The sequence below is a fragment of the Eretmochelys imbricata genome, chromosome 2 (genome assembly GCF_965152235.1).
Source record: "Eretmochelys imbricata isolate rEreImb1 chromosome 2, rEreImb1.hap1, whole genome shotgun sequence".
Lineage (NCBI taxonomy): Eukaryota > Metazoa > Chordata > Testudines > Cheloniidae > Eretmochelys > Eretmochelys imbricata.
Genome location: NC_135573.1, coordinates 229,122,335 through 229,145,450, shown reverse-complemented (window position 1 = coordinate 229,145,450; position 23,116 = coordinate 229,122,335). Strand labels below are relative to the sequence as shown.

The 23,116-nt window shown below is 44.7% G+C and overlaps 1 protein-coding gene across 1 annotated transcript in view; it reads left to right on the top strand.

The window, feature by feature from the left end:
* The first annotated feature begins 540 nt into the window (after positions 1-540).
* ST8SIA6 (ST8 alpha-N-acetyl-neuraminide alpha-2,8-sialyltransferase 6) overlaps positions 541-23,116 on the top strand; it is a 42,643-nt gene continuing 20,067 nt past the window's right edge. Inside the window, exons 1-2 of the mRNA XM_077809434.1 lie at positions 541-635; positions 1,040-1,147. Coding sequence (XP_077665560.1) covers positions 541-635; positions 1,040-1,147 — 203 coding nt within the window. The remainder of the gene's footprint in view (positions 636-1,039; positions 1,148-23,116) is intronic.

Here is a 23,116-nt window from a genome sequence, read left to right as displayed (position 1 = left end):
AAGCACCCTTAGGTGCAAGTTGCCCTTCTCCTCGCCATGCTGGAAGAGGGCAGCGAGACATGCAAGCCCGGCACTCAGGTTGCCAGGGGCAGCTCTCCTACCCTGCCAGTGCCCTGTAGGAAGGTGCCCTGACAGCTTGGCCTTTTGCTGTGGCTACCTGGCATCCCCCTACCCCAGCTCCCCATGCTGGCAGGTGCACGGACCCCTGCCTGGGAGCTACCACCCCTCCCGAGAGGGGGACTGATGCTTGCCCAGGGGAGCTGAAGCAGGGCAGGGACAGGACGCCGCCGCTCACTGTTACCCCCAGCGGGTCTGCGGTGCAGCCCCTGGTGACTGCGGGGGAGAAAGGAGGCTGCTTCAGGCGGGTGGGCTGAGCTCGGTGGCGGCACTGGGCCCCACACACCGGAACTGGGTGGGGCGGAGCAGAGAGACCCTGTGGTTGCTATCACCGCCTCCCTTAAATACTATGGGGCCGGCTTAGCTGCAGCGGGCGCTGCTCCCGCTCAGACTCGCCGTGCAGCTGCTCCGAGCAGTCACAAGATGCGGGCAGTCATCGCCTTAATCGCTATGCTCAGCAGCCTGCTTCTCTTCTTGTGCCTCCTTTGGCTCACGGCAGACGGGTCCCTCAGCACCAGGTAGAGAGGCTTACAGCGGGGTGAATCCAAAAGAATCCGGGCGTTGAAAGCCAGCTCCCAGGTGTAGGTGGGGCAGAGTTTGGCTTTGGCTGGAAGCAGGCAGCAGCGGGGATGATATTGATACCTGGCTGGAAGGTGGGCTCCATGCCAGGAGGAGGTGGGATTCCAGAGAGCAGATACTCGAGCCTCTGAAATGCAGCCGGGGGAAAAAAGGAGTCTGACTTCATCATCCCCTTTATACACTAGCCACAACAACAGCAGAACAGCCTTCGCTCGGCTTTTCCTGAGCTATTTTGGCTCTGAGGCTTTGCAGTGTATTAATGATTCATGGAGGGGGAACGGTTCACGCACGGTAACGTTTCATTACAGTGTTTGACAACTTTATTTTCCTTCTTGCTTACTAGGAGCTGGGAGGAGGAGACAAAATCAGCTACTGATATCACACCTAAAGGGTTGAGAAAACTCAGGTCCCCTTTAACATCTGTCCAGCTTGCGACTCAAACCGAGAACAGGTACAGGCTATTTATTTCTTATTTAGTATTCATATTATTTATGATTGTGGTATTACTGCTCTATACAGAAATAATTCCCTACAGTTACCATTTGCTTTTATAAGGTCTTGATCGAAAGATGTTTAAAGCATATTAGAACAAGAAAATTGGCTTGCAGTGTAATAAAAGGACTACTCCATACTAGCTATCATCAAATCTCAATCTGTGGCTGGTTTTGTGTAGCAAAGCAAAGAGTGCTTTATAATTTGTTCTGAGCATGTTTTTTTTTCTTCAAAAATGTGGGTCTGTCTGAGGGTTGTTCATTTAATTTTTTTTTAAATCATCTTCACACACTTTGTTCATAATGTGGATTTCTCCTTTAAAATACATAAGCTTAGAGCCAGATTCTGAAATCCCTTACTCACACTGAGTAGCATCTTCTTCCAAACGTAGTCTCGTGGTTTAGTCCCAAGTGCCATGCTCTTTCTGAATCATTTTGTGGATCCTTGTTATCATGCCCCTTAATTTATATCACAATGCTTGATAAGGGTATAGTCAATAAAATAAACTGTGGGGGATGGGGGAAGTCATTTAATAAGTGCAGGGCTTGAATGGTTTTTATAACCAAGAACCATATTTTGTCACTTGGTGTCATTCCAGACTGCTCACAGCATAAGGTACTACTCACCATGGGTAAGGGTAGCAGAATTGATCTATTAGTCATTCAAAAGCTGGTACTATCTAGAATTTTTTTTCATGATTTTTTTTTTTTTACTTAATTTATCCATATTAACATTACAGGTGTTCTAATTAGCGCATATATATATTAAAAAAATAAATCAACAGGTACAGTGACTAAAGAGCCACACAATGATTTAGAGAGAGTTTAGCAATTGCCTTTTTAAGCTTGAAGTGTGAAATTTTGGCCCTATTGAAGTCAGAACTATTTGCCTATTGAAGGCAAAACTCCCATTGACTTTAGTGGGGCCAGGATTCCACCCAAAGAGTCTAACTGAAATTTTTGGTTCAAACTACAAATGCTTTTCCCCCAGTCAATACAAATGGGGATAGTCCTACTATTCATTCAGTATTTCTTGCCAAGGAACCCCCCTCCCTCATCTCCCCCCCCCCCCCGAATTTAGATGTTCCAAATGTCTTAAGTTTTTTAAAGTTTAGATGCAACAAAATATGCAATGCTGACAATGTGGAGCATATGGTCAGTCTGTGTGAACACCTTTTGTGTTCTTGTCATCTGTTTCCCTTTTCTGTGTTCTTTCCCTCTCTGTCTGCTTTCTCATTCCTTCCTGCTCTCAATTACTAGTAAGTGGTTTCTCAGTATGTTCTCTGCTCTGTTGAGGTTTATGTATTTGTTGCTTCTATCTCTTCTCCACTTTATGTACTCTGTTGCGTTTTTGTTTTCTTTTTCCCCCCTCTTAACTCCTTATGTTGCTTTCTTCCTCTTCCCTGCTAGTTTCTGTGTTGTGCTTTCCTGCCACTCAGCTCTGTGTGCTAAGCAATGGAGTCACATTGAATTCGAAGTGATGGCAGACTCGGAGTGCTTCAGCAAATGGGAATCTAGTCTATTTTAACCTGCTATTAGCACAGTCACAACCAGAGCAAAGAAATAGAGGGGACAGGAGACATGTGGGAAGATCAGTGACAGGTTTTTAATCTCAGTTGTAACGCAAGTGTTGATAGTCAGATCATTGTTAGGGACCTCATGGATGCTGGATGCAGCCAACTGCTGGTTCCTAGAGGGCCATGATGATGGAAAAGGAGTACTTGTGGCACCTTAGAGACTAACCAATTTATTTGAGCATGAGCTTTCGTGAGCTACAGCTCACTTCATCAGATGCATACCGTGGAAACTGCAACAGACTTTATATATACACAGAGAATATGAAACAATACCTCCTCCCACCCCACTGTCCTGCTGGTAATAGCTTATCTAAAGTAATCACCAGGTTAGGCCATTTCCAGCACAAATCCAGGTTTTCTCACCCTCCACCCCCCCACACAAATTCACTCTCCTGCTGGTGATAGCCCATCCAAAGTGACAACTCTTTACACATTGTGCATGATAATCAAGTTAGGCCATTTCCTGCACAAATCCAGGTTCTCTCACTCCCTCACCCTCCTCCAAAAACCCACCCCCATACACACACAAACTCACTCTCCTGCTGGTAATAGCTCGTCCAAACTGACCACTCTCCAAGTTTAAATCCAAGTTAAACCAGAACATCTTGGGGGGGGGGGGGGGGGAATAGGAAAAAACAAGAGGAAATAGGCTACCTTGCATAATGACTTAGCCACTCCCAGTCTCTATTTAAGCCTAAATTAATAGTATCCAATTTGCAAATGAATTCCAATTCAGCAGTTTCTCGCTGGAGTCTGGATTTGAAGTTTTTTTGTTTTAAGATAGCGACCTTCATGTCTGTGATTGCGTGACCAGAGAGATTGAAGTGTTCTCCGACTGGTTTATGAATGTTATAATTCTTGACATCTGATTTGTGTCCATTTATTCTTTTACGTAGAGACTGTCCAGTTTGACCAATGTACATGGCAGAGGGGCATTGCTGGCACATGATGGCATAAATCACATTGGTGGATGTGCAGGTGAACGAGCCTCTGATAGTGTGGCTGATGTTATTAGGCCCTGTGATGGTGTAAAGATGGAAGTAAAGAAACCGACTGATAGAGCCAGAAGAGTTCCCAGAAGTTACCTACTACAGGACAGGCCTAACAAAGAAAATAACAGAACGCCACTAGCCGTCACCTTCAGCCCCCAACTAAAACCCCTCCAACGCATTATTAAGGATCTACAACCTATCCTAAAGGATGACCCAACACTCTCACAAATCTTGGGAGACAGGCCAGTCCTTGCCTACAGACAGCCCCGCAACCTGAAGCAAATACTCACCAACAACCACATACCACACAACAGAACCACTAACCCAGGAACTTATCCTTGCAACAAAGCCCGTTGCCAATTATGCCCACATATCTATTCAGGGGACACCATCACAGGGCCTAATAACATCAGCCACACTATCAGAGGCTCGTTCACCTGCACATCCACCAATGTGATTTATGCCATCATGTGCCAGCAATGCCCCTCTGCCATTCACATTGGTCAAACTGGACAGTCTCTACATAAAAGAATAAATGGACACAAATCAGATGTCAAGAATTATAACATTCATAAACCAGTCGGAGAACACTTCAATCTCTCTGGTCACGCAATCACAGACATGAAGGTCGCTATCTTAAAACAAAAAAACTTCAAATCCAGACTCCAGCGAGAAACTGCTGAATTGGAATTCATTTGCAAATTGGATACTATTAATTTAGGCTTAAATAGAGACTGGGAGTGGCTAAGTCATTATGCAAGGTAGCCTATTTCCTCTTGTTTTTTCCCTCCCCCCCCCCCCCAGATGTTCTGGTTTAACTTGGATTTAAACTTGGAGAGTGGTCAGTTTGGATGAGCTATTACCAGCAGGAGAGTGAGTTTGTGTGTGTATGGGGGTGGGTTTTTGGAGGGGGGTGAGGGAGTGAGAGAACCTGGATTTGTGCAGGAAATGGCCTAACTTGATTATCATGCACAATGTGTAAAGAGTTGTCACTTTGGATGGGCTATCACCAGCAGGAGAGTGAATTTGTGTGGGGGGGGTGGAGGGTGAGAGAACCTGGATTTGTGCTGGAAATGGCCTAACCTGGTAATTACTTTAGATAAGCTATTACCAGCAGGACAGTGGGGTGGGAGGAGGTATTGTTTCATATTCTCTGTGTATATATAAAGTCTGTTGCAGTTTCCACGGTATGCATCTGATGAAGTGAGCTGTAGCTCACGAAAGCTCATGCTCAAATAAATTGGTTAGTCTCTAAGGTGCCACAAGTACTCCTTTTCTTTTTGCGAATACAGACTAACACGGCTGTTACTCTGAAACCTGTCATGATGATGGAGTTCTTCTAAAAACAAACATTATGGCCCTTCCCCGAAGTGGCATGTGTCTCTTTCCTCGGCATACTTCTGGAGAACTCCTCCCTGGAAGTCTGGTGGCAAAGTCCAAAAGGCAACCAAACTAAAGTATTGAATCAAACCCCAAAAACAGAACACGACCTCTCCCTGGGGTTTGTTCCTTGCACATATTCCTGCTGGGAATCCAGACTCTTCGCAGAAATGCAGCAGGCACAGCCCAAAGCAGCCATGCGGATTATCACTGTCTCTGGGGGAGATTCACAACAACTGTCTTTGCAGTATAGTCCCTGGAGACTCCCCTCCTCAGTTTTAAAGGGCCAGTGTACTCTGTTACTGTGGACTCACCTTCCCACCCCACTTTATACAGGGGTGGCCAAACTGTGGCTAGTGAGCCACATGTGGCTCTTTTACCACTAAAGTGCAGCTCATGGTTCCCTCCACATCTCCCCCCGACCCCCATCCTTCACCTACCCAGGGGTGCGGGGGAGCTCGTGCAGCAGGGTGGTGGGGTAGGGGCTTCTGTCCAGCAGGGTTGCAGGGGGGGGTCTCAGGGCTGCTGCCCAGTGGGGCACACCTGTCAGGGCTTCAGCAGGAGCAGGGTTGAATCCCTGAGTCCTGGTTGGTATCTCCCACAGGGCTGAAGCTCCAAGCCCCAGCAGGCACAAACTTCTGAAGATTGTCATATGTGGCTCGGAGGGCCCGTAAGTTTTTTGGCCAACCCTAGTATAGAAGGTAGATATGGAAAAGACCTATTAGTTCACTTAGTCAATCTCCCTAAAAAATGCAGAATTATTCCCTACAGGACATTTTCTAGTGCTTTCCCTGGTCTAGTTTTTGCAGTCTTAAGCAATGGGGATTCTGCCACTTCTCTTGGGAGATTATTTCAGAGCCTAATACATCTCACTGTTAGAAGAACATCAGGGAAACCTTTCTTATGATTCTCCATTATTAAAGTTATCATTCCATTGCTATTAATCAGACATCCCTTCCCCACACCCACTGTCTCACACCAACCTCTTCCCTTCTTGGTAGCAGCAATCTTGCTTTAAAGACCAACTAGAATAAGAAGCAGATAAATAAGATCAGCCCAGGCAGGAGGAGGGGAAGACAGCTTTCTCAAAACCCCAACTAATGCAGAGATTTAGGTTAATAGAAATGATAACAGGGCAGCAAAGAGCTGGCCAGCCACCACTTGCTACGTGGCACAAATTTTAAAGCACCTTTTAATATTTTCTTGAGCATCGTTATCTTTTTGACAGAAAAGTCTGTTTTGTTACAAACCTGACCTGCATTGTTGGGTTGGTCGGATAATTGGTGAAGGTGTTAAAAGAGCTGTGAGTAAGGAGAAAGTAGGTTTGCAGTGAGGATAAGTTAGAATTAATTAATACATCATATCACAGCCTTGTTTTCTCCATTTTTTTTTTCCTTCTACAATAACGGATTGTTTTGCATGACTAGGGAATAAATAACTATATTGTGATAATAATGAACTATGCTATAGAATCCAGTACGTTCTTCTGTCAAACTATTGTATCAGTGGGGTGGAGGGTGGGATAGGCTGATTACCAAGGTTATGAATTGTAACCTAGTAATAGAAATAATAAGCTGCAGTTTAGATAAGTAGAGCTCCCACCCTTGCTGACTAATTTTTCTGCTGTCTTAATGTTCTGTAACTTCCCCCTTCAATGATATGTGCAGAAACACATGAAGTGTATTTCCAGGACATACTTAGTGTATCTGCTATGTCTAAATGAATAGAAGCTCTATTGTAAGCTACTGCCAGGACACATTTATGTTCTGACACCGAGGGGTTTCTCAGCCTCTTCCAGTCTACCTAGCCAAAGTGAAATTGTTGTCTGTCATTCTGTCGAGTGTGTATTGCTATAACACCATTTCAGTATTATTACCTTATTATATTCTCTTCACTAGTCTAGCAGACTGCGAATATTGTTTGCCATGTTCTCTGACTAGTTTATGGATTTTATAAAGAGAAAATATTGATACTAAATATGACACTGGTTCATATGCAACAGAAAGACTACCAAATTTCAAAGTGCCATTGAGTTAAAGGCTATTTAGGACCTGCTGTAACATTACTTATCCAAGCTAAAGTTTCATGGGAATTTTGCTTGAGAAAGGAGTGAAAGATCAGCTTCTCACACAGTTACCATTATTAATATTCTAAGGCAAATAGTTGTTCCTGTGGTTTGATAAAGTGTTTTTACAGTCCATTTCACAAAGCATTTAGATCGTGTATTGCCTTATTAATCAAAGTGTCATGAACCTTAAAAACATCAATGTATTCTCATTATCAAATTCACTTAAATTGGTGGCAGAGTTAACAGTTTAATAACACCCTTATTATGGAAGAGTGGATTATTGGTTTCTAATATCCCCAACTAACACACTGTGAAAGATTCAAAATTAAATGTGTCTACTAGGGAGAAGATAAGACACACGAATATTCACAAACAGGCTGCCAGTTTTTAGTAGTCAAATCTAGTAGAAAGAGGCACATATACAGTAATATGAAGACAAAGGCACCTGAGAGACTAAGGGAGTTACTCACCAGCTGACTATCTCAGGAGCACTTCTCTTATTGCTATTGATTGATTTAGGGGAATAAATAACTACATCTAGTTAATAAGTCTCTGTGCTATACAGACCTGGGTAGGGGAGAGACTAGGAACATGCCATTGAGTTTGGTAGGACACGGGGCTGGTTTGCTGTGTTTGGTGTATGTGAAATCTAGGCTTAGTTGCTGGCTGTTTGGGTTAGGTTGCCCTGCAGTTAGGTGGGTGAGCATCTGATTTTGAGTAGGCCTGTTTGAAGTGAGAGCTGTGGAATTTTTTGGTTAGGCCACTGATCAGCAGGGGCTGAGTGAGAAGGGGTGAGTCACCCATTCCAGCTGTGTGTGTGTGGGGGGGGGCAGGGGGGGACTGGCCTTAAAAAGCACAGATGTTGCCAGTTGCTGATAAGATGAAGGCAAATGGGAGACTAAAGGAGTTAGCCAGCTGAGCTCCCTGCAGATGGAGAGAGTGTGGGTTATTTTCTCCCCCTTAACTTGGTACTCTACAAGGGAGAACCTGCAATGGGAGAAAAATGGCACATTGCCAATGCTACTGCTAACTATTCCTCTGCCTGCACCTGGGGGGGACCTGGTCAGCTAGGAGTCTTGACCGTGGTCTTAACTTGTTGGGAATGTGGCAGGAGGATCCACGTGGTGTGAGTGGTGTCTGTTTATTCCCCATACTCCTTGCATTTTGGGGAAGAAATGTGAAGGAGTGGAAGTATTAGTACATAAGATAAATTATGACTTAATTGGCATCACAGCGACTTGGTTGGAGAAATACTGGTATAGAGGAGTACAGCTTCTTCAAGGAAGACAGAAAGGGGAAAAAAGGGAGGAGATATTGCATTGTGCATCAAGAATATATATGCTCATTCTGAGGTTCAGAAGGAGGTAAGAAGCAGACCAGTGGAAAATCTGAGTGAAGATAAAAGTGGAGAAAAACAGGGGTGACATCCTGGCAGAGGTCTACTATAGACCACCAAACCAAGAGGAAGAGGTGGATGAAGCATTTCTGGATAACGGAATTGCAAAACACATGACCTGTAGTAATGAGGGACTTTAACTATCCAGATATCTGACAAAGTAATACGGCAAAACACAAAATGTCCAGTAAGTTTTTTTGGAACCGTATTGGGGACAACTTCTTGTTTCAGAAGGTGGAGGAAGTAACTACGAAGGCAGCCATTTTAGACTTATTTTTGTCCAACAGGGAGGAGTAGTTCGTGAATCTGAAGGTGGAAGGCAACTAGCTTGAAACTGATCATGAAATGATAGATTTCATGATGCTAAGAAAAGGAAGGAGTGAGAGCAGCAGAATAAGGACAATGGATTTCAAAAAAGCAGACTTTAACAAACTAAGGATATGTCTACACTATGAAATTAGGTAAATTTTTATAGAAGTTGATTTTTACACAATCGACTGTATAAAGTTGATTTCTATGTCCCCACTAAGCATATTAAGTCAGCGGAGTGCGTCCTCACTACCGTGGCTAGCATCGACTCCTGGAGCAGTGCACTGTGGGAAGCTATCCCACAGTTCCCGCAGTCTCTGCTGCCCATTGGAATTCTGGGTTAAGCTTCCAATGCCTGATGGGGCAAAAACATTGTCAAGGGTGGATGTCTTCAGTCTCCCCTCCATCCCTCCCTCTGCGAAAGCAACTGCGGACAATCATTTTGCGCCTTTTTTTCCTGGGTTACCTGTGCAGACACCATAGCATGGCAAACATGGAGCCCACTCAGCTCACCGCTGCTGTTGCGAGCATTGTAAACACCTCACGCATTATACTGCAGTATGTGCAGAACCTGGCTAAGAGACGGCAGCACGAGGACGACTGTGAGGAGGACATGGACACAGATGTTCCTGAAAGCATGGGATGTGGCAATTGGGACTACGTGGCAGCAGTGGGGCTGGTTGATACAGTGGAATGCCAATTCTGGGCCTGGCAAACAAGCATAGACTGGTGGGACCGCATAGTCTTGCAGGTATGGGATGATTCCCAGTGGCTGTGAAACTTTCGCATGCGTACGGCCACTTCCCTGGAACTCTGAGTTGCTTTTCCCTGCCCTGGCATGCAGGAATACCAAGATGAGACTGCCCTGACCGTTGAGAAGTGAGTGGCGATAGCCCTGTGGAAGATTGCAACACCTGACTGCTACCGGTCAGTCAATAATCAATCTGGAGTGGGCAAGTCCACTGTGGGGACTGCTGTGATCCAAGTAGCCAATGTAATCACTGATGATCTGTTATCAAGGGTAGTGACTCTGGGAAATGTGCAGGTCATAGTGGATGGCTTTGGTGCAATGGAGTTCCCTAACTGTGGTGGGCGATAGACGGAACGCATATCCCTATCTTGGCACTGGACCACCTTGCCAACCAGTATGTAAACAGCAAGGGGTACTTCTCAATGGTGCTGCAAGCACTGGTGGATCACAAGGGACTGACATCAACGTGGGATGGCTGGCAAAGGTGCATGACGCTCTCATCTTTAGGAACTCTGGGTTGTTTTGAGCAGCTGTAAGAAAGGACTTACTTCCCAGACCAGAAAATTACTGCTGGGGATGTTGAAATGCCAATAGTTATCCTTGGAGACCCAGCCTACCCCTTGCTCCCATGGCTCTTGAAGCCATACACAGGCAGCCTGGACAGTAGTAAGGAGCAGCTCAACTATAGGCTGAGCAAGTGAAGAATGGTGGTAGAATGTGCCTTTGGATGTTTAAAAGGTCGCTGGCACTGTTTGCTGACTAGGTTAGACCTCAGCACAACCAATATTCCCATTGTTATTACTGCTTGCTATGTGCTTCATAATATCTGTGAGAGTAAGGGGAAGAGGTTTATGGTGGGGGTGGGAGGTTGAGGCAAATTGCCTGGCTGCCAATTTTGAACAGCCAGACACCAGGGCCATTAGAAGAGCACAGGTAGGCGTGCTGCGCATCAGAGGCTTTGAAAACCAGTTTCATGACTGGCCCAGCTAAGGTGTGACAGCTGTGTGTGTTTCTCCTTGCTGCAAACCCACCCCCTTTGTTGATTTTAATTCCCTGTAAGCCAACCACCCTCCCCCTCTTCGATCACAGCTGGCAAAGGAAATAAAATCACTATTGTTTTGAAACCATGCATTCTTTCTTAATTTAAAAAAAAAGCCCGAGGGGGAAAGGGGAAAAGATAACTGATAAGGTAGCCCGAGTAGGGTGGGGGAGGAGGGAAGGACAAGGCCACATTGCTTATTGTAGCCATGCTACAAATCAAAACTGTTTGAATGACAGCCTTCTGTTGCTTGGGCCATCCTGTGGAGTGGAGTGGCTGGGTGCCTGGAGCCTCCCACCCCATCTTCTTGGGCATCTGGGTGAGGAGGATATGGAACTTGGGGAGGTCGGCAGGTGGTTGTACAGTGGATGCAGTGCCGGTCTGTGCTCTTGTTGGCTTTCCTGCAGCTCCACCAGACGCCTGAGCAAGTCTGTTTGCTCTCCCATTAGCCTCAGCATTGTGTGCTGCCTCTTCTCATCGTGCTCACTTAATGCTCTCCTGGACTCTGCCACTGAATGCCTCCATGCATTCAGCTGTGCCCTATCAGTGCAGGAGGACTGCATGAGCTCGGAAAACATGTCATTGTGAGTGTGGTTTTTTCACCTTCTAATCTGCGATAACCTCAGGGATGGTGATGATGGGAGAGCATAGAAACATTTGTACCTGCGGGGGGGATAAAAAGGGAGAGTAAAATTTAAGATGATACATTTCTGAGAACAAAAGGGAGACTCTTTCACAGTGAAACAAGCAATTCACAGCAGACAGCACATGTGCTTTAGGTACAAGGTCATATTTTGCCTTTTATATTGAGCGCCTGCCGGTATGGTGACACATTACACACAGCTGGGCAACAGAATTCGGTTTCCAGGCAGCCATGGTAAGCCAAAGGGTACGCGGGTTTGGCTCCAACGCCTTCATAACATGTGGGAATTTTTTTTCAAACTGCAGCACCCTCCTTTCCCATAGCAAGCAATGCCAGCTGAGTTTGCCATTTAAAAGGAGGGGCTGCGGTTTTCAGGTGGATGTGTAGCATACGTCTCCCTGCCACCCCTCCGCATGGCATGATCCCTTCACCCCTCCCCCCGCTGCGTGGCTATTCTCAGGGATGATCCCATTTAGCCAAGTGCAAACAGCCCAGCATGAATGGGGTCCTTTTATTGTTCCCTTACAAAAATTCCCCTATTTCAACCAGGTGACCATGAATGATATCACTCTCCTGAGGCTAACACAGAAAGATATAGACTGAATGTGACCAAAACCCAGGACCATTTGCTGCCATGCTTTGTGCTGCAATGATTCCAGAGTACTTGCTACTGGCTTGGTGTGGTAAAGTGTCCTACCATGGAAGACGAAATAAGGAGCCCTCCCCAGAAACTTTCTGCAAAGGCTTTCTGAGTACTTCCATGACAGCTTCATGGAGATGTCCCTGGAGGATTCCCACTCCATCCCCAAACACAGTAACAGACTTATCCAGTAGCTGTACTGGCCGCAAATGCATCCCAAGTCTTCAGGGAAAATCAAACATTCAACACTATTGCTTTTAAACCCTGTACTGTAGTTACAAATGTGCACTACCAGAGGGGTCTTCTCCTCCTTCAGGATCGGGGATCCCGCCTTGGGAGGATATTGGCTCTAGGGTGATGAAAAGGTCCTGGCTGCTGGGGAGAACGGATTCACCGCTTGCCTGCTGCATATTCTCCTCCTCCTCATCCACAAAATCCTCCTCCATGTTGCGTGAGACGCCCACTCCCCGCCCTTGCAGGTGTCCACAGTGGTGGGGTAGTGGTTGGGTCCTCTCCTCCCCTAGAACGCCATGCAGCTGATCATAGAAGCTGCATGTATGGGGCTCTGACCCAAAGTGACTGTTTGCCTTTTGGTAGGCTTGCCTGAGCTCCTTGGCTTTCATGCGGCACTGATGTGTGTCCCCTTTTGTAGCCTCTGTCCATCATGCCCTGTGCGATTTTTGGCACATATATAATATTAGCATTTCTTCTTTTTGATCGGAGTTCTGCCTGCTCAGATTCTTCTCCCCATACAGCAGTCAGATCCAGTGTCTCCTATTAGCTTCATGGATGAAGCTCCTTTGCGATTCTGGGGGGACTGTATGGTCACCTGTGCTGCTGAGCTCGCCACACTGACCAAACAGGACATGAAATTCAAAAGTTCCCAGGGCTTTTCCTGTGTACTTGGCTAGTGCATCGGAGTTGAAAGTGCTGTCCAGAGCAGTCACATTGGAGCACTCTGGGATAGCTCCTGGAGGCCAGTAAGGTCGATTTGCATCCGCACTACGCCAATTTCAACCCAGCAAGGTCAATTTTAGTGCTACTCCCCTCACCGGGGAGGAGTACAGAAGTCAATTTTAAGAGCCCTTTAGGCTGATGGAATGGGGTTGCTTGTGTCGATGCATTCATTATGAAATCAACCTAACGCAGCTAAATTTGACCTAACCCTGTAGTGTAGACCAGGGCTCAGAGAAGTGCTGGGTAAATTGCCATGAAAAGAAAATCAAGAGATAAAGGAGTTTGTAGCTCTCAGAGGCAATATTAAAGGCACAAGAGCAAACTATCCTGATGCAAAGGAAAGATAGGTATAATGGTAAGAGGCCAATACAACTCCATCAGGAGCTCCTTTAATAACCTGAAAATAGGAATCTACAAAAAGTGGAAACCTGGATGGATTGCTAAGGATAAGGTCAAAAGAATAGTGCAACCATGCAGGGAGCAAATCAGAAGGGCTGAGGCACAAAATGAGTTACACCTAGCAAGGGGTATAAAAGGTGGTAAGAAGAGGCTCTGTAAATATGTTAAGAGCAAGAGAAAGATGAAGGAAAATGTAGGTTCACTACTCGGGGAGGGGGAAGGAGAGCTAATAACTGATGATATCAAGACGTCTGAGGTGTTTAATGCCTGTTTGCTTCAGCCTTCACGAGAAAGGTGTGGCCAGGCACTTAACACAAATAATATTAACAATAAGGGGGAAGGAGCACAAGCTAGAATAGGAAAAGAAGAGGTTAAAGAATGCGTAGGCAAGTTAGATATATTCAAGTCAGCAGGGCCAAATGAAATTCTCCCTACAGTACTTTAAAAAAAAAAACAAAAAAACCAATCTCGGAACCATTAGTGATTATCTGTCCTGAGACCCAGGGGTTTGGGTCTGTGATCACTTGGTAACCAATTGGTTAGGATATTATTCTCGAGCCTCCCCAGGAAAGGGGCTGTAAGGGCTTGGGGGGCGGGGGGATATTTTGGGGGAATAGGAACTCCAAGTAGTCCTTTCCCTGATTCTTTGTTAAATCACTTGGTGGCAGCGTATCGTCCAAGGGCAAAGAGTTTGTGCCTTGGGGAAGTTTTAATCTAAGCTGGTAGAAATAAGCTTCGGGGGTCTTTTATGTGGGTCCCCATATCTGTACCCTAGAGTTCAGAGTGGGGAGGGAACCCTGACAATCTTCAAGAAGGCCTGGAGGATGAATGAGGTCCCAGAGGATTGGAGAAGGGGAATGAGGAGGACCTGGGGAGTTATAAACCAGTCAGCCTAACTTTGATACCTGTAAAGATATTGGGAAAAAATTATTAAACTGTCAATATGTAATCACCTAGAGAATAATAGGGTGATAAATAACCACTATAGTTTTTTGAAGATCAAATCATGCCAAACCAACCTAATTTTCTTCTTTGATAGGGTTACTGGCCTAGTGGATGGGAGGAAACTGTAGGCATGATCTAGCTTGATTTTTAGTAAGGTGTTTGACAAAATGCACATGACATTCTCATAAGCAAACCAGAGAAATGTAGTCTAGATGAAATTATTATTCGATGGGAGCACAACTTAATGAAAGTCTGTACTTTTCCAATGGTTTGCGGTCAGTCTGGAAGGACATATGTAGTGGTGTTCTGCAGGGCTTTCTGATGTATATTGTACTGTTGAATGTTTTCATTAATGATTTGGATAATGGAGTGGGGAGAGTATGCTTATAAAAGCTTGGAGGGCTTGCAAGCACTTTGGATGACACGGTTGGACTACAAAATAATCTTGACCAATTGGAGAATTGTTCTGAAATCAACAAGATGAAATTCCATAAAGACAAGTGGAAACTACTACACTTAGGAAGCAAAAATCAAATACAATGTGGGGAATAACTGGCTCGGTGGCAGTACTGCTGAAAAAGATCTGGGGGGTTTAAGTGAACAAAAAACTGAATATTGTTAGGGGGCTTATTCCTTCACCCACTTACTTCCCTGGTCCTTCTCGCATGAACAGAGAGCAACAATACCCGAAGTCCAAAGGTGCAAACAATTCGATGTTTATTGGGGTGAACTTCCAGCAAGCATGATTCCAGTTTTCTTCCTTAGTATCCTCCTTCCCAGCTCTGACACCACAGAGCCTTACACCTGTGTCCCTGTTCCCATTCCTACCCTTAGCCAAACATGATTCCAACTTCCTTACCCCCATGCCCACCCCCACCCACTCACTTCCTCATTGACTACAGATTATATAGTAAAACTTGAGTTCTGCTTAGCTATACCTTAACCAATCATTTTCCTGAAATTTAACTAACCAATCCTAACATATTGTAACATGATTATGTAACCAATTATATCCCACCACCTTAATTAGTTTACACCCAGCAAAATTAATTATACAGCAGACAGGAACAATCACAGAACCAGACAGAGATTATACAGACAAACAATAGCAAAGTGGAAACTATAATGACAAGACAATACAGAAGTGAGGGTTTCACATCCCAGCTATTGATAAGTGAGTTCTTGCCAGACAGGATGCTATCAAACTAAGTTTCCTTTTACATTTTCTAGGCACTTCCCCTTTCTCTGGAGGTGATAGGAATACAATCCTGTCCTGATAGTGCCTGACAGCCCAATAGCACCTTATTTCAATGTGACTAGTTTGGAATGTGAGGATGTGACCGGTAGCTTCCTAGCTTATGGCTGCCTCTGCTGCTTAGCCAAAGGCCTGAGCCTAAGCACAGGGCCACAAACTGTCACAGTAAGAGAAGGCCCTTACGCCGGCAGACAGTGATTTCTTTCTTTTATACCTCTAGAACTAGCCAAGCGATAAGAATACACCTAAATTCTTAAAGTACAGGCCTTTGCAGACAGGCCTGAATATCTATATCCTAACAAATATGAATCAACCATCTGGTGCAATTGCAAAAAAGGCTAATATTCTTGGGTGTCTTAGCAGGAATGATGTATGTAAGACCAAGGAGGTAACTGTCCTGCTATAATTGGCACAGGTGAGGCCTCTGCTGGAATACTGTGTCCATGTCTGGGCTCCACATTTCAGGAAAGATGTGGACAAATTGGAGAGTCTACAGAAGAGCAACAGAAATGATAAGTTTAGAAAATCTGACTTATGTGGAAAGGCTAAAACAACTGATGCTGTTTAGTCTTGAGAAAAGACTAAGGGATGACTTGATATGTGTCCATATGTGTTAAGAGCTGTTAAAAAGAGGACTGATCAATTATGCTCCATATTCACACCCTCCATAATAACCGGCTTAATCTTCAGCAAGGGAGATTTAGGTTAGATAATGAAAAATCTTTCTTTTTAACTACAAGGATAGTTAAATACTGGACTAAACTTCCAAGGGAGGTTGTGGCATCCCCATTATTGGATATTTTAAAGACCAGGTTAGACCAGAGGTCCCCAAATTGTGGAGGAACGTTCAAGGGGGCACTGCCAGGCCCAGGCCAGCCCCCAAGGGAGGCAGAAAGGGAGTGCCACCCAGTTGCAGCCCTGGCCCCGTCCCCAGCCTTGCCTCTGTACCCAGCTATGGGCCCAGCTACTAGCCTCCACCGCAGCTCAGCTATGGCTCCTCTCCCATCCTCGCTTCCAGCTCTATTCCCAGCCCCTGACCTGCCCATAGCCATGGCCCTGCTCCCGGCCCTGGCTCCTGGAGAGGGGTGGAGGGAGGCGGGGACAGGCTCCCACCCAGTTTCATTACTGTTTATCCCAGTTGTTTCCAACCATTTTGTATTGAAGCCTTTCCTTGGAGTGGATTTGCAGATGGGCCAGCCCATACCTTCATCCTTCAGTTCTTGTCACACTATGCTATGGTACATTTGCTGCCAGATTTCCTTTTTCCTGTCCATTTTCTCTCGTGTCCTTTCCTTGCTATTATTTATTTATTAATTATCTTAATTTTATTTTTTACTTCTTGATTTTCTTCTTCCTTCCCCCATGCCTTATGTCTCCCACCTTCTCTCTTCTCTCCCCCCCGCCTCCACTCACTCAAAGGCTACGTGTTGACTGAGGTAGGATGCCCACTGTGGGCTAAGGCTGTCTGTGCTCTTGCTTGGGCCAGGGACCTGTACACACAAACTGCGTTTGTGGTCTGCCATTTTAGGGGCCTAAAAGAGAAGAGGGCGGATGCCTTTATCCACAGTTGTAGGAGCAGACTTTTATTGAGCAATCTAGGATCCATTTAGCTTTTCCCAACCCTGCTGTTCCTCCTATCAGCTCAACACCCTCCTGCAGAAAGTGAGGTACCCCCCTATGTTGGGAAACACTGGCTTAGCCTAGTTCCACTATAGTTGATTCAGTTTTAAATCTTTGTTATAGGGGTCTCGAGGTACTAACATAATATAATCTATCAGGATGAGCTTCCTAGGGTGCGAGGCATTGTACAAAAGTGTAGACAGTCCATGCCTTAAAGACCTTGCAGTCTAAGGGCTTGTCTACATTTACTATGGGATCCATGAGCAGCGATGGATGCATTGGCGGTCGATTTAGTGGGTCTAGTGGAGACCCACTAAATTGACCGCAGATCGCTCTCCTGTCGACTCCTGTACTCCACTAGATTGAGCAGAGTAGGGGGAGTCAAGGGGAGAGTGTCTCCCGTCAACATCACGTAGTGTGGTCCCCGCGGTAAGTAGATCTAAGCTATGTCGATTTGAGTTACGCTCTTAACGTAACTAAAATTGTGTAGCTTAGATTGAATTTCCCCTGTAGTGTAGAGAAGGCCTAAGAAGCAGCCGTTGTCTGTCTTCTGTGAGAGAGACATGGATGAGGAAACCACCAAAAAATACAGCATATGTGATGCTAATCTCCTAATGGGTTTATAATTTAAAATACATGGGGTCAAGTTCATCCCTAGTGTAATGGCAGGAAGAATGTGGTCTGAAAGCTCTAGGAAAACTGTTATATGATTGAATTTAGATTTGAGGTTTGATATAAGGTTTGAACACCCCTAAAAGCTCAAAGGGAAGCTCAGATGAAATGGTCAAGTTTCCTCTGGTTTAAGGTTAAAACCTCTGGATATTGCATGGTTTCTGCCCTAAGCCACAGTTTCAGTTGAAACGTTTGTGGAACTTGGCTTTAGTCCTGGATGAAACCAGCTTGATTGGTGCTTAGTTTCCAATTCATCAGAAAAGTTGGTTTTGTACAGTTCTAGGTATTAGCCAGAGATGTCTATTCACTAGGCCAAGCAATTTTTAGATCGTCTCTGTTAGTCACACCATGAAACATTTACTGACTGGCTAAATTATTTGTTCAAGTCAGAAATCTGCACATCTCTGGATAGTGCAATAGAATCTTGAAATGCCACCTGCAGACCTTAGTTATTCCAGTGTAAACCCCCTACTATTTTGGGAATTAAGATATCTCTAATGGCAAAACAGGAGTAATTTTAGCCATTCCGTGAGTCACTGCTATACAAGCAATAATACTAAAATTGGCTTTGGAACCTATAGACTTCCATTGTTTTAAAATTTTGTACAGCACCATGAGCTTTGAATGCATGCTTTATAAACAAAATACATGCAGAAGAGGTATCTTTGGTGGCCTAATGTGAGTGTGGATTATAAGGATAAAAAGTAAAAGCTTCATGCTGTCATTTAGAGGCAATTTCTTTCTGTTGGTCCAAGTGCTATAAACTAAAAGCAGGCCAATGATCTAGTCAAAAGGCTCTTGCTGGGACCAATGAACTTCATGCAGTATATCCACTAGCACCAGGAAATGTAGCAATATGGAAACTGAAGTTGATTTTGTGTGCGTAGCTTCTCACTCAAATGTGAAAATCACTCCTGTGCAGAGGCTCAGCACAAGGCCTCAAGGCTTAAGTGGGACCAAATAGGGCCCAGGCCCTCATGCTGGTGTTCTGTATAGAGCTGAAGTTCACTCCTTGAAAGAACATCAGTTCTTGCATACTGATGTGTTACTGTTATGATGGGATGTGCCTCAGATGGTCAGTCTACCTGAAATAATGCCATATCAGATCCATTTTCTGACTGGCTCTTTCTGGCAGAAGGTGATTTCTTCTCGACAGGAAACCTAGCAGGCCAGCTTTCAGAACTTGTTTGAACAGGCTTCAAACAAGCATTTAAGTACTAGCCACAAGCCAATGATAGTGTATCAACTGAGTTTGTAATTTTGAACCAGCCTTACTTTATGTGGAAACCAACTAATGCAAAGTATGACTGATTATTACCATTGGCTTTTGTGTATCTCTGAAAAACCACTGTCAGCAGGTGATGAGGAGGGTCTCTGTGTAAAAACAAACAGCTGCTGTTGGATCCTCTGTGGCTGTATGTGTTTCTGTATTTGGAGATCTCTTTTGTCCTGTTTTGAACTCCGAGGCTGCTGGGGCTAATGCTTTGTGTACCTGTGGATACAAATAGTCGGTATATATCAGACATGGGCCTGATTAGGCTGATCAGACTTAAACTCCATGTACATAAATGGGAAGAGGTTCTGATTTACACCAGCTTAACTGAAATGACAAGTGGCACCTATGTCTTCAGTTCTCCTTGGCTGACTTTTGAGGATGTCTTCCTAAAAAGTGCTCCCTTACAGAGGTAGAGTAACAACTCAGGGCAAGTCTACGTTGCAGCTGGGGGTTTAATTTCCAGCTCAGGTAGACATACCTGCACTAGCTTTGATGGAGCTAGTGTGCTAAAAATAGCAGTGTGGCCAAGGCTACATAGGTAGTGGCATTAGCTAGCCTGCCTGAGTACAACCCTGCCTGACCCGCCTGGGTACCTACCTGAGTGGCTAGCCCAAGCTGCCACCTGTGCTGAGATGGCCACACTGCTAATTTTAGTGCACTAGCTTGAGCAGACCTAGCTCATGTATGTCTACTCAAGCCGGATACTACATCTCCCAGTTGCAATGTATGTTTCCTCTTCATTCTTTCTGGAGAAGCAGCTTTTCCCCCTTCATATGCTGTAAGTGTGCTAACACTTCTGACTGTGTTCTTTCATGTTGATAACATCCAAGCAAGTAGATGAATCACAAGGTTTTATTGAATATTCCAAGATCTGTCCTTAGCACAGTTCCTCTTCCATCCATTTTCACTCTTCCATCCAGTCCCATATCTCTGGTTATAAGCCATGACCGTTTGCACCAGTAACATGCATTTGGCTGATAATATTTCTCTTTTCAAGATGGTTTTTATGTAATTAATCGTAGACTGTGTCCCCATTTGTGCTTTGAACTCCTGCAATATAAGAGTAATTTTTAGCAACCAGAGCAGGAACAGAAACAAAAGAGAAGAACAGTGTATTCACTTATTTTTTCGTGGTGTCATTCTGGTTGTGTTGTTTTTTTTTTTTTTTTTTAAAGAAATATCTACATCTATAAATCTGGGCTAACCAAAATCTGCTGAAGCACATGTGTGCCGAGCTCTTATGAGAGCCAGGAAAAAAGGGACCTCATTTAGTTCTTTTGTACCTTCAACCCACTTGTAAACCTGTGTGTGTGTGAGAACTGTATTGACAGAACGTTTATTGTCAATTATATACATGCTGTACTGAGTTCAGTGCCCTGAAAACCTGATGCCCTTATATCTGTATGCCACTCTTCCAAAAGAAGTATTAACCTAAGAAACCGTATCCAAAATCGGCCACTGAGCTGATAACAAGTAATACCAGCTGTTGTCTGTGGGTTTTGTTTTGTTTTTTGGGTTTTTTTGCTTGTTTTTTTTTTTAGCTATATAGGACATCTAAGAGCTAGATTGTGGCATTTTGCCACAGCCCCCAATAAAGTGTGTGCAGAGCTGCAGCTCCCCAAGAAGAACCCTGGATGTACTCCTGGGGGAATGCCCTCTCTCTGTCCAGGGAGAAGTGCAGTCTGTGACTTCCCTCTTGGGCATGCCGTATGTTCCCTCTCCCCATCACAGCAGCTTTCTAGGTGAGTTGTTCCTGTGGTCTCCAAGCAAACAGTGGCAATTCTGCCCAGCCCTTATGTGCCCTGTCCTGAGGGAGGAAAGGCTTCTTACTTCCTCTCTGTCCTACTGCCTGGTCATGGAAATGCTTGTCATAGCCTAGTACCAAAATGTTGTTACTGGTTGTTTGCTCCTGCTTAGTCTGGTAAGGGCTGGTCTGCGATTCTTACCTGAGTAAGTCCTGCCCGAATACGAACTGCAGGATTGGCTCCTAATTCAGTATTTGTGTGCCAAATTCTACTTCAATATGTGGGTGCAGGACTCCCAGGGACTTCACTGTGAGCCTGGTGTGCACCCAAGGACAGGATTGGGCCCCTACACATCCCAGTGATGGTGACACAGGCCCAGGAACAGCATCAGCGCTCCTGGCTCATCAGCATTGAGGCTGAAATGTACAAAGCCCTTGACATCCTAATCACTGGAATATGAGTATGTATGCACTGCAGTGGTCTGGCTGCTGTGACTCTGAGAGCTGGATTGGGTTGCTCAGGAGAGCACCCTCACATAAGCAGTCATGAACAAATGACACCGCATCTGTGCACAAGCTACACACCTTTAACCGTGATTTGTGCAAGTATGCTCCGAGTGTCAGAGCTACACAGTCTCCAGAAATGAAGCCACTCTTGCACAGTGTGAGTTTTGGTGTAGGGGGTGAACAAATTGTGCATTCAAAGGGCCAGATTTACAACTAAGGATCTGGCCCACACTACCTGATTGTTAAAAAGGGTGTTCATATAATTTAATTCATACAGTATCAATAAGCACAGAGGATACTTTCTCCTTCCAGTTGCCTATTGAGACAGGGTCTTGGCCTTTCCTGTGACAGAAGGGAACTCTTTAAGAAGAGTCATTTTTGTTTAGACTGGTTTTCTATGCTGGAATAAGAATATCTTCACCTAGGTCTAGCAAATGTGTTTAGTATCATTAAAGGGGATAATTTAGGGCCCAGCATGCCAGAAGGTGAATTTACAGAGTCAGTGTTGAAATGTTTGGCTACAAAAGCCTGTTAACTTAATGTTGGTCAGTTGAGTGTATGAACTGAATCAGTAAAGAGGAATGAGAAATTATGGTCAGTGGAGCAAAAAACCTCATGTCAGAGGGAAGAAAAATGTTGCAAGAGATGATAGAGAGGAGGATACTATTTGCATGGATACCAGAGTGAAGCTAAGAGAAATAGAAGATACTTTTCTCAAAGGGTACGTCTATACTGCATTTGAAAACCCACGACCGCAAGTCTCTGAGCCCAGGTCTACAGCTATGGCACTAAAAGCAGCTTGTGTAGACCTTCAGGCATGGGCCGGAACTTGGGCTCTGAAGCCAGGGGTGATTTTCAGAGCCTGAGTCCGAACGTCTGCGCAGCTGTTTTTAGTGCCATAGTCTGAATCTGAAGGGCCAGGCTCTGAGACCATAGGTGCTGGAACGATTTTTATAGTGGGGCGGCTGAAAGTCATTGAATAGAACTGTAAACGCTGTATATGATGGAAACCACTTCAAGCCAAGGATGGTGTGAATCCCCAGCACCCCTAGTTCCAGCATCTATGTCCAAGACTCACTGCCGTGGGTCTTAAAACGCAGTGTAGCCGTACCCAGAGAGGCTTAATAACCAACGGGTCTGTCGTCTATCAGGAACATGGGAGCAAGAGGCATACTTAGACGTTCAGGGGCGGAGGGGAGGGAGAACAGTTATTTAAGATGACTAAATGTTGTTCATGTGACTACATTTTCTTTATACATCATCTTACCCTATAAAATAAAGAGGAAAACAATCTTGGGTCACTAGATTAAAACTAGCGACCTAGAGGTGAAAGTTTTAACATCCAGTTACGTAGCCTCCCCGAGTTACCCAGTTTTCTTTGAACTGTAGGCTGTTCCTGAGTATTGCATTTTAGCAACAGCTTTGGAAAACCACCCTCTGTTAAATATTTATTGTAAAAATATTTTAATATATCTTCAAAATGTAATGCTCAAGCTGCTTCCGAGTCCCATTTATTTTTTTAATTACATTTCTGATTTACATTGGAATTGGCACAAGGCAACTGATATGAACTGAGATTATGTTAAATCAAATTTGTTGCTGGTGAGAACAACCACCTCCCCTTCTGCAGAGAAACCTCACAATAGAAGTTATTCAGACTTCATTGGTAATGTTTTTCCAGAATCTGTGGCAGTTATTAATCTCATTGTCACAGCAAATTAACTGTGGGGTTGCTAAGAGTGTTTTCTGTCTTTTGAAG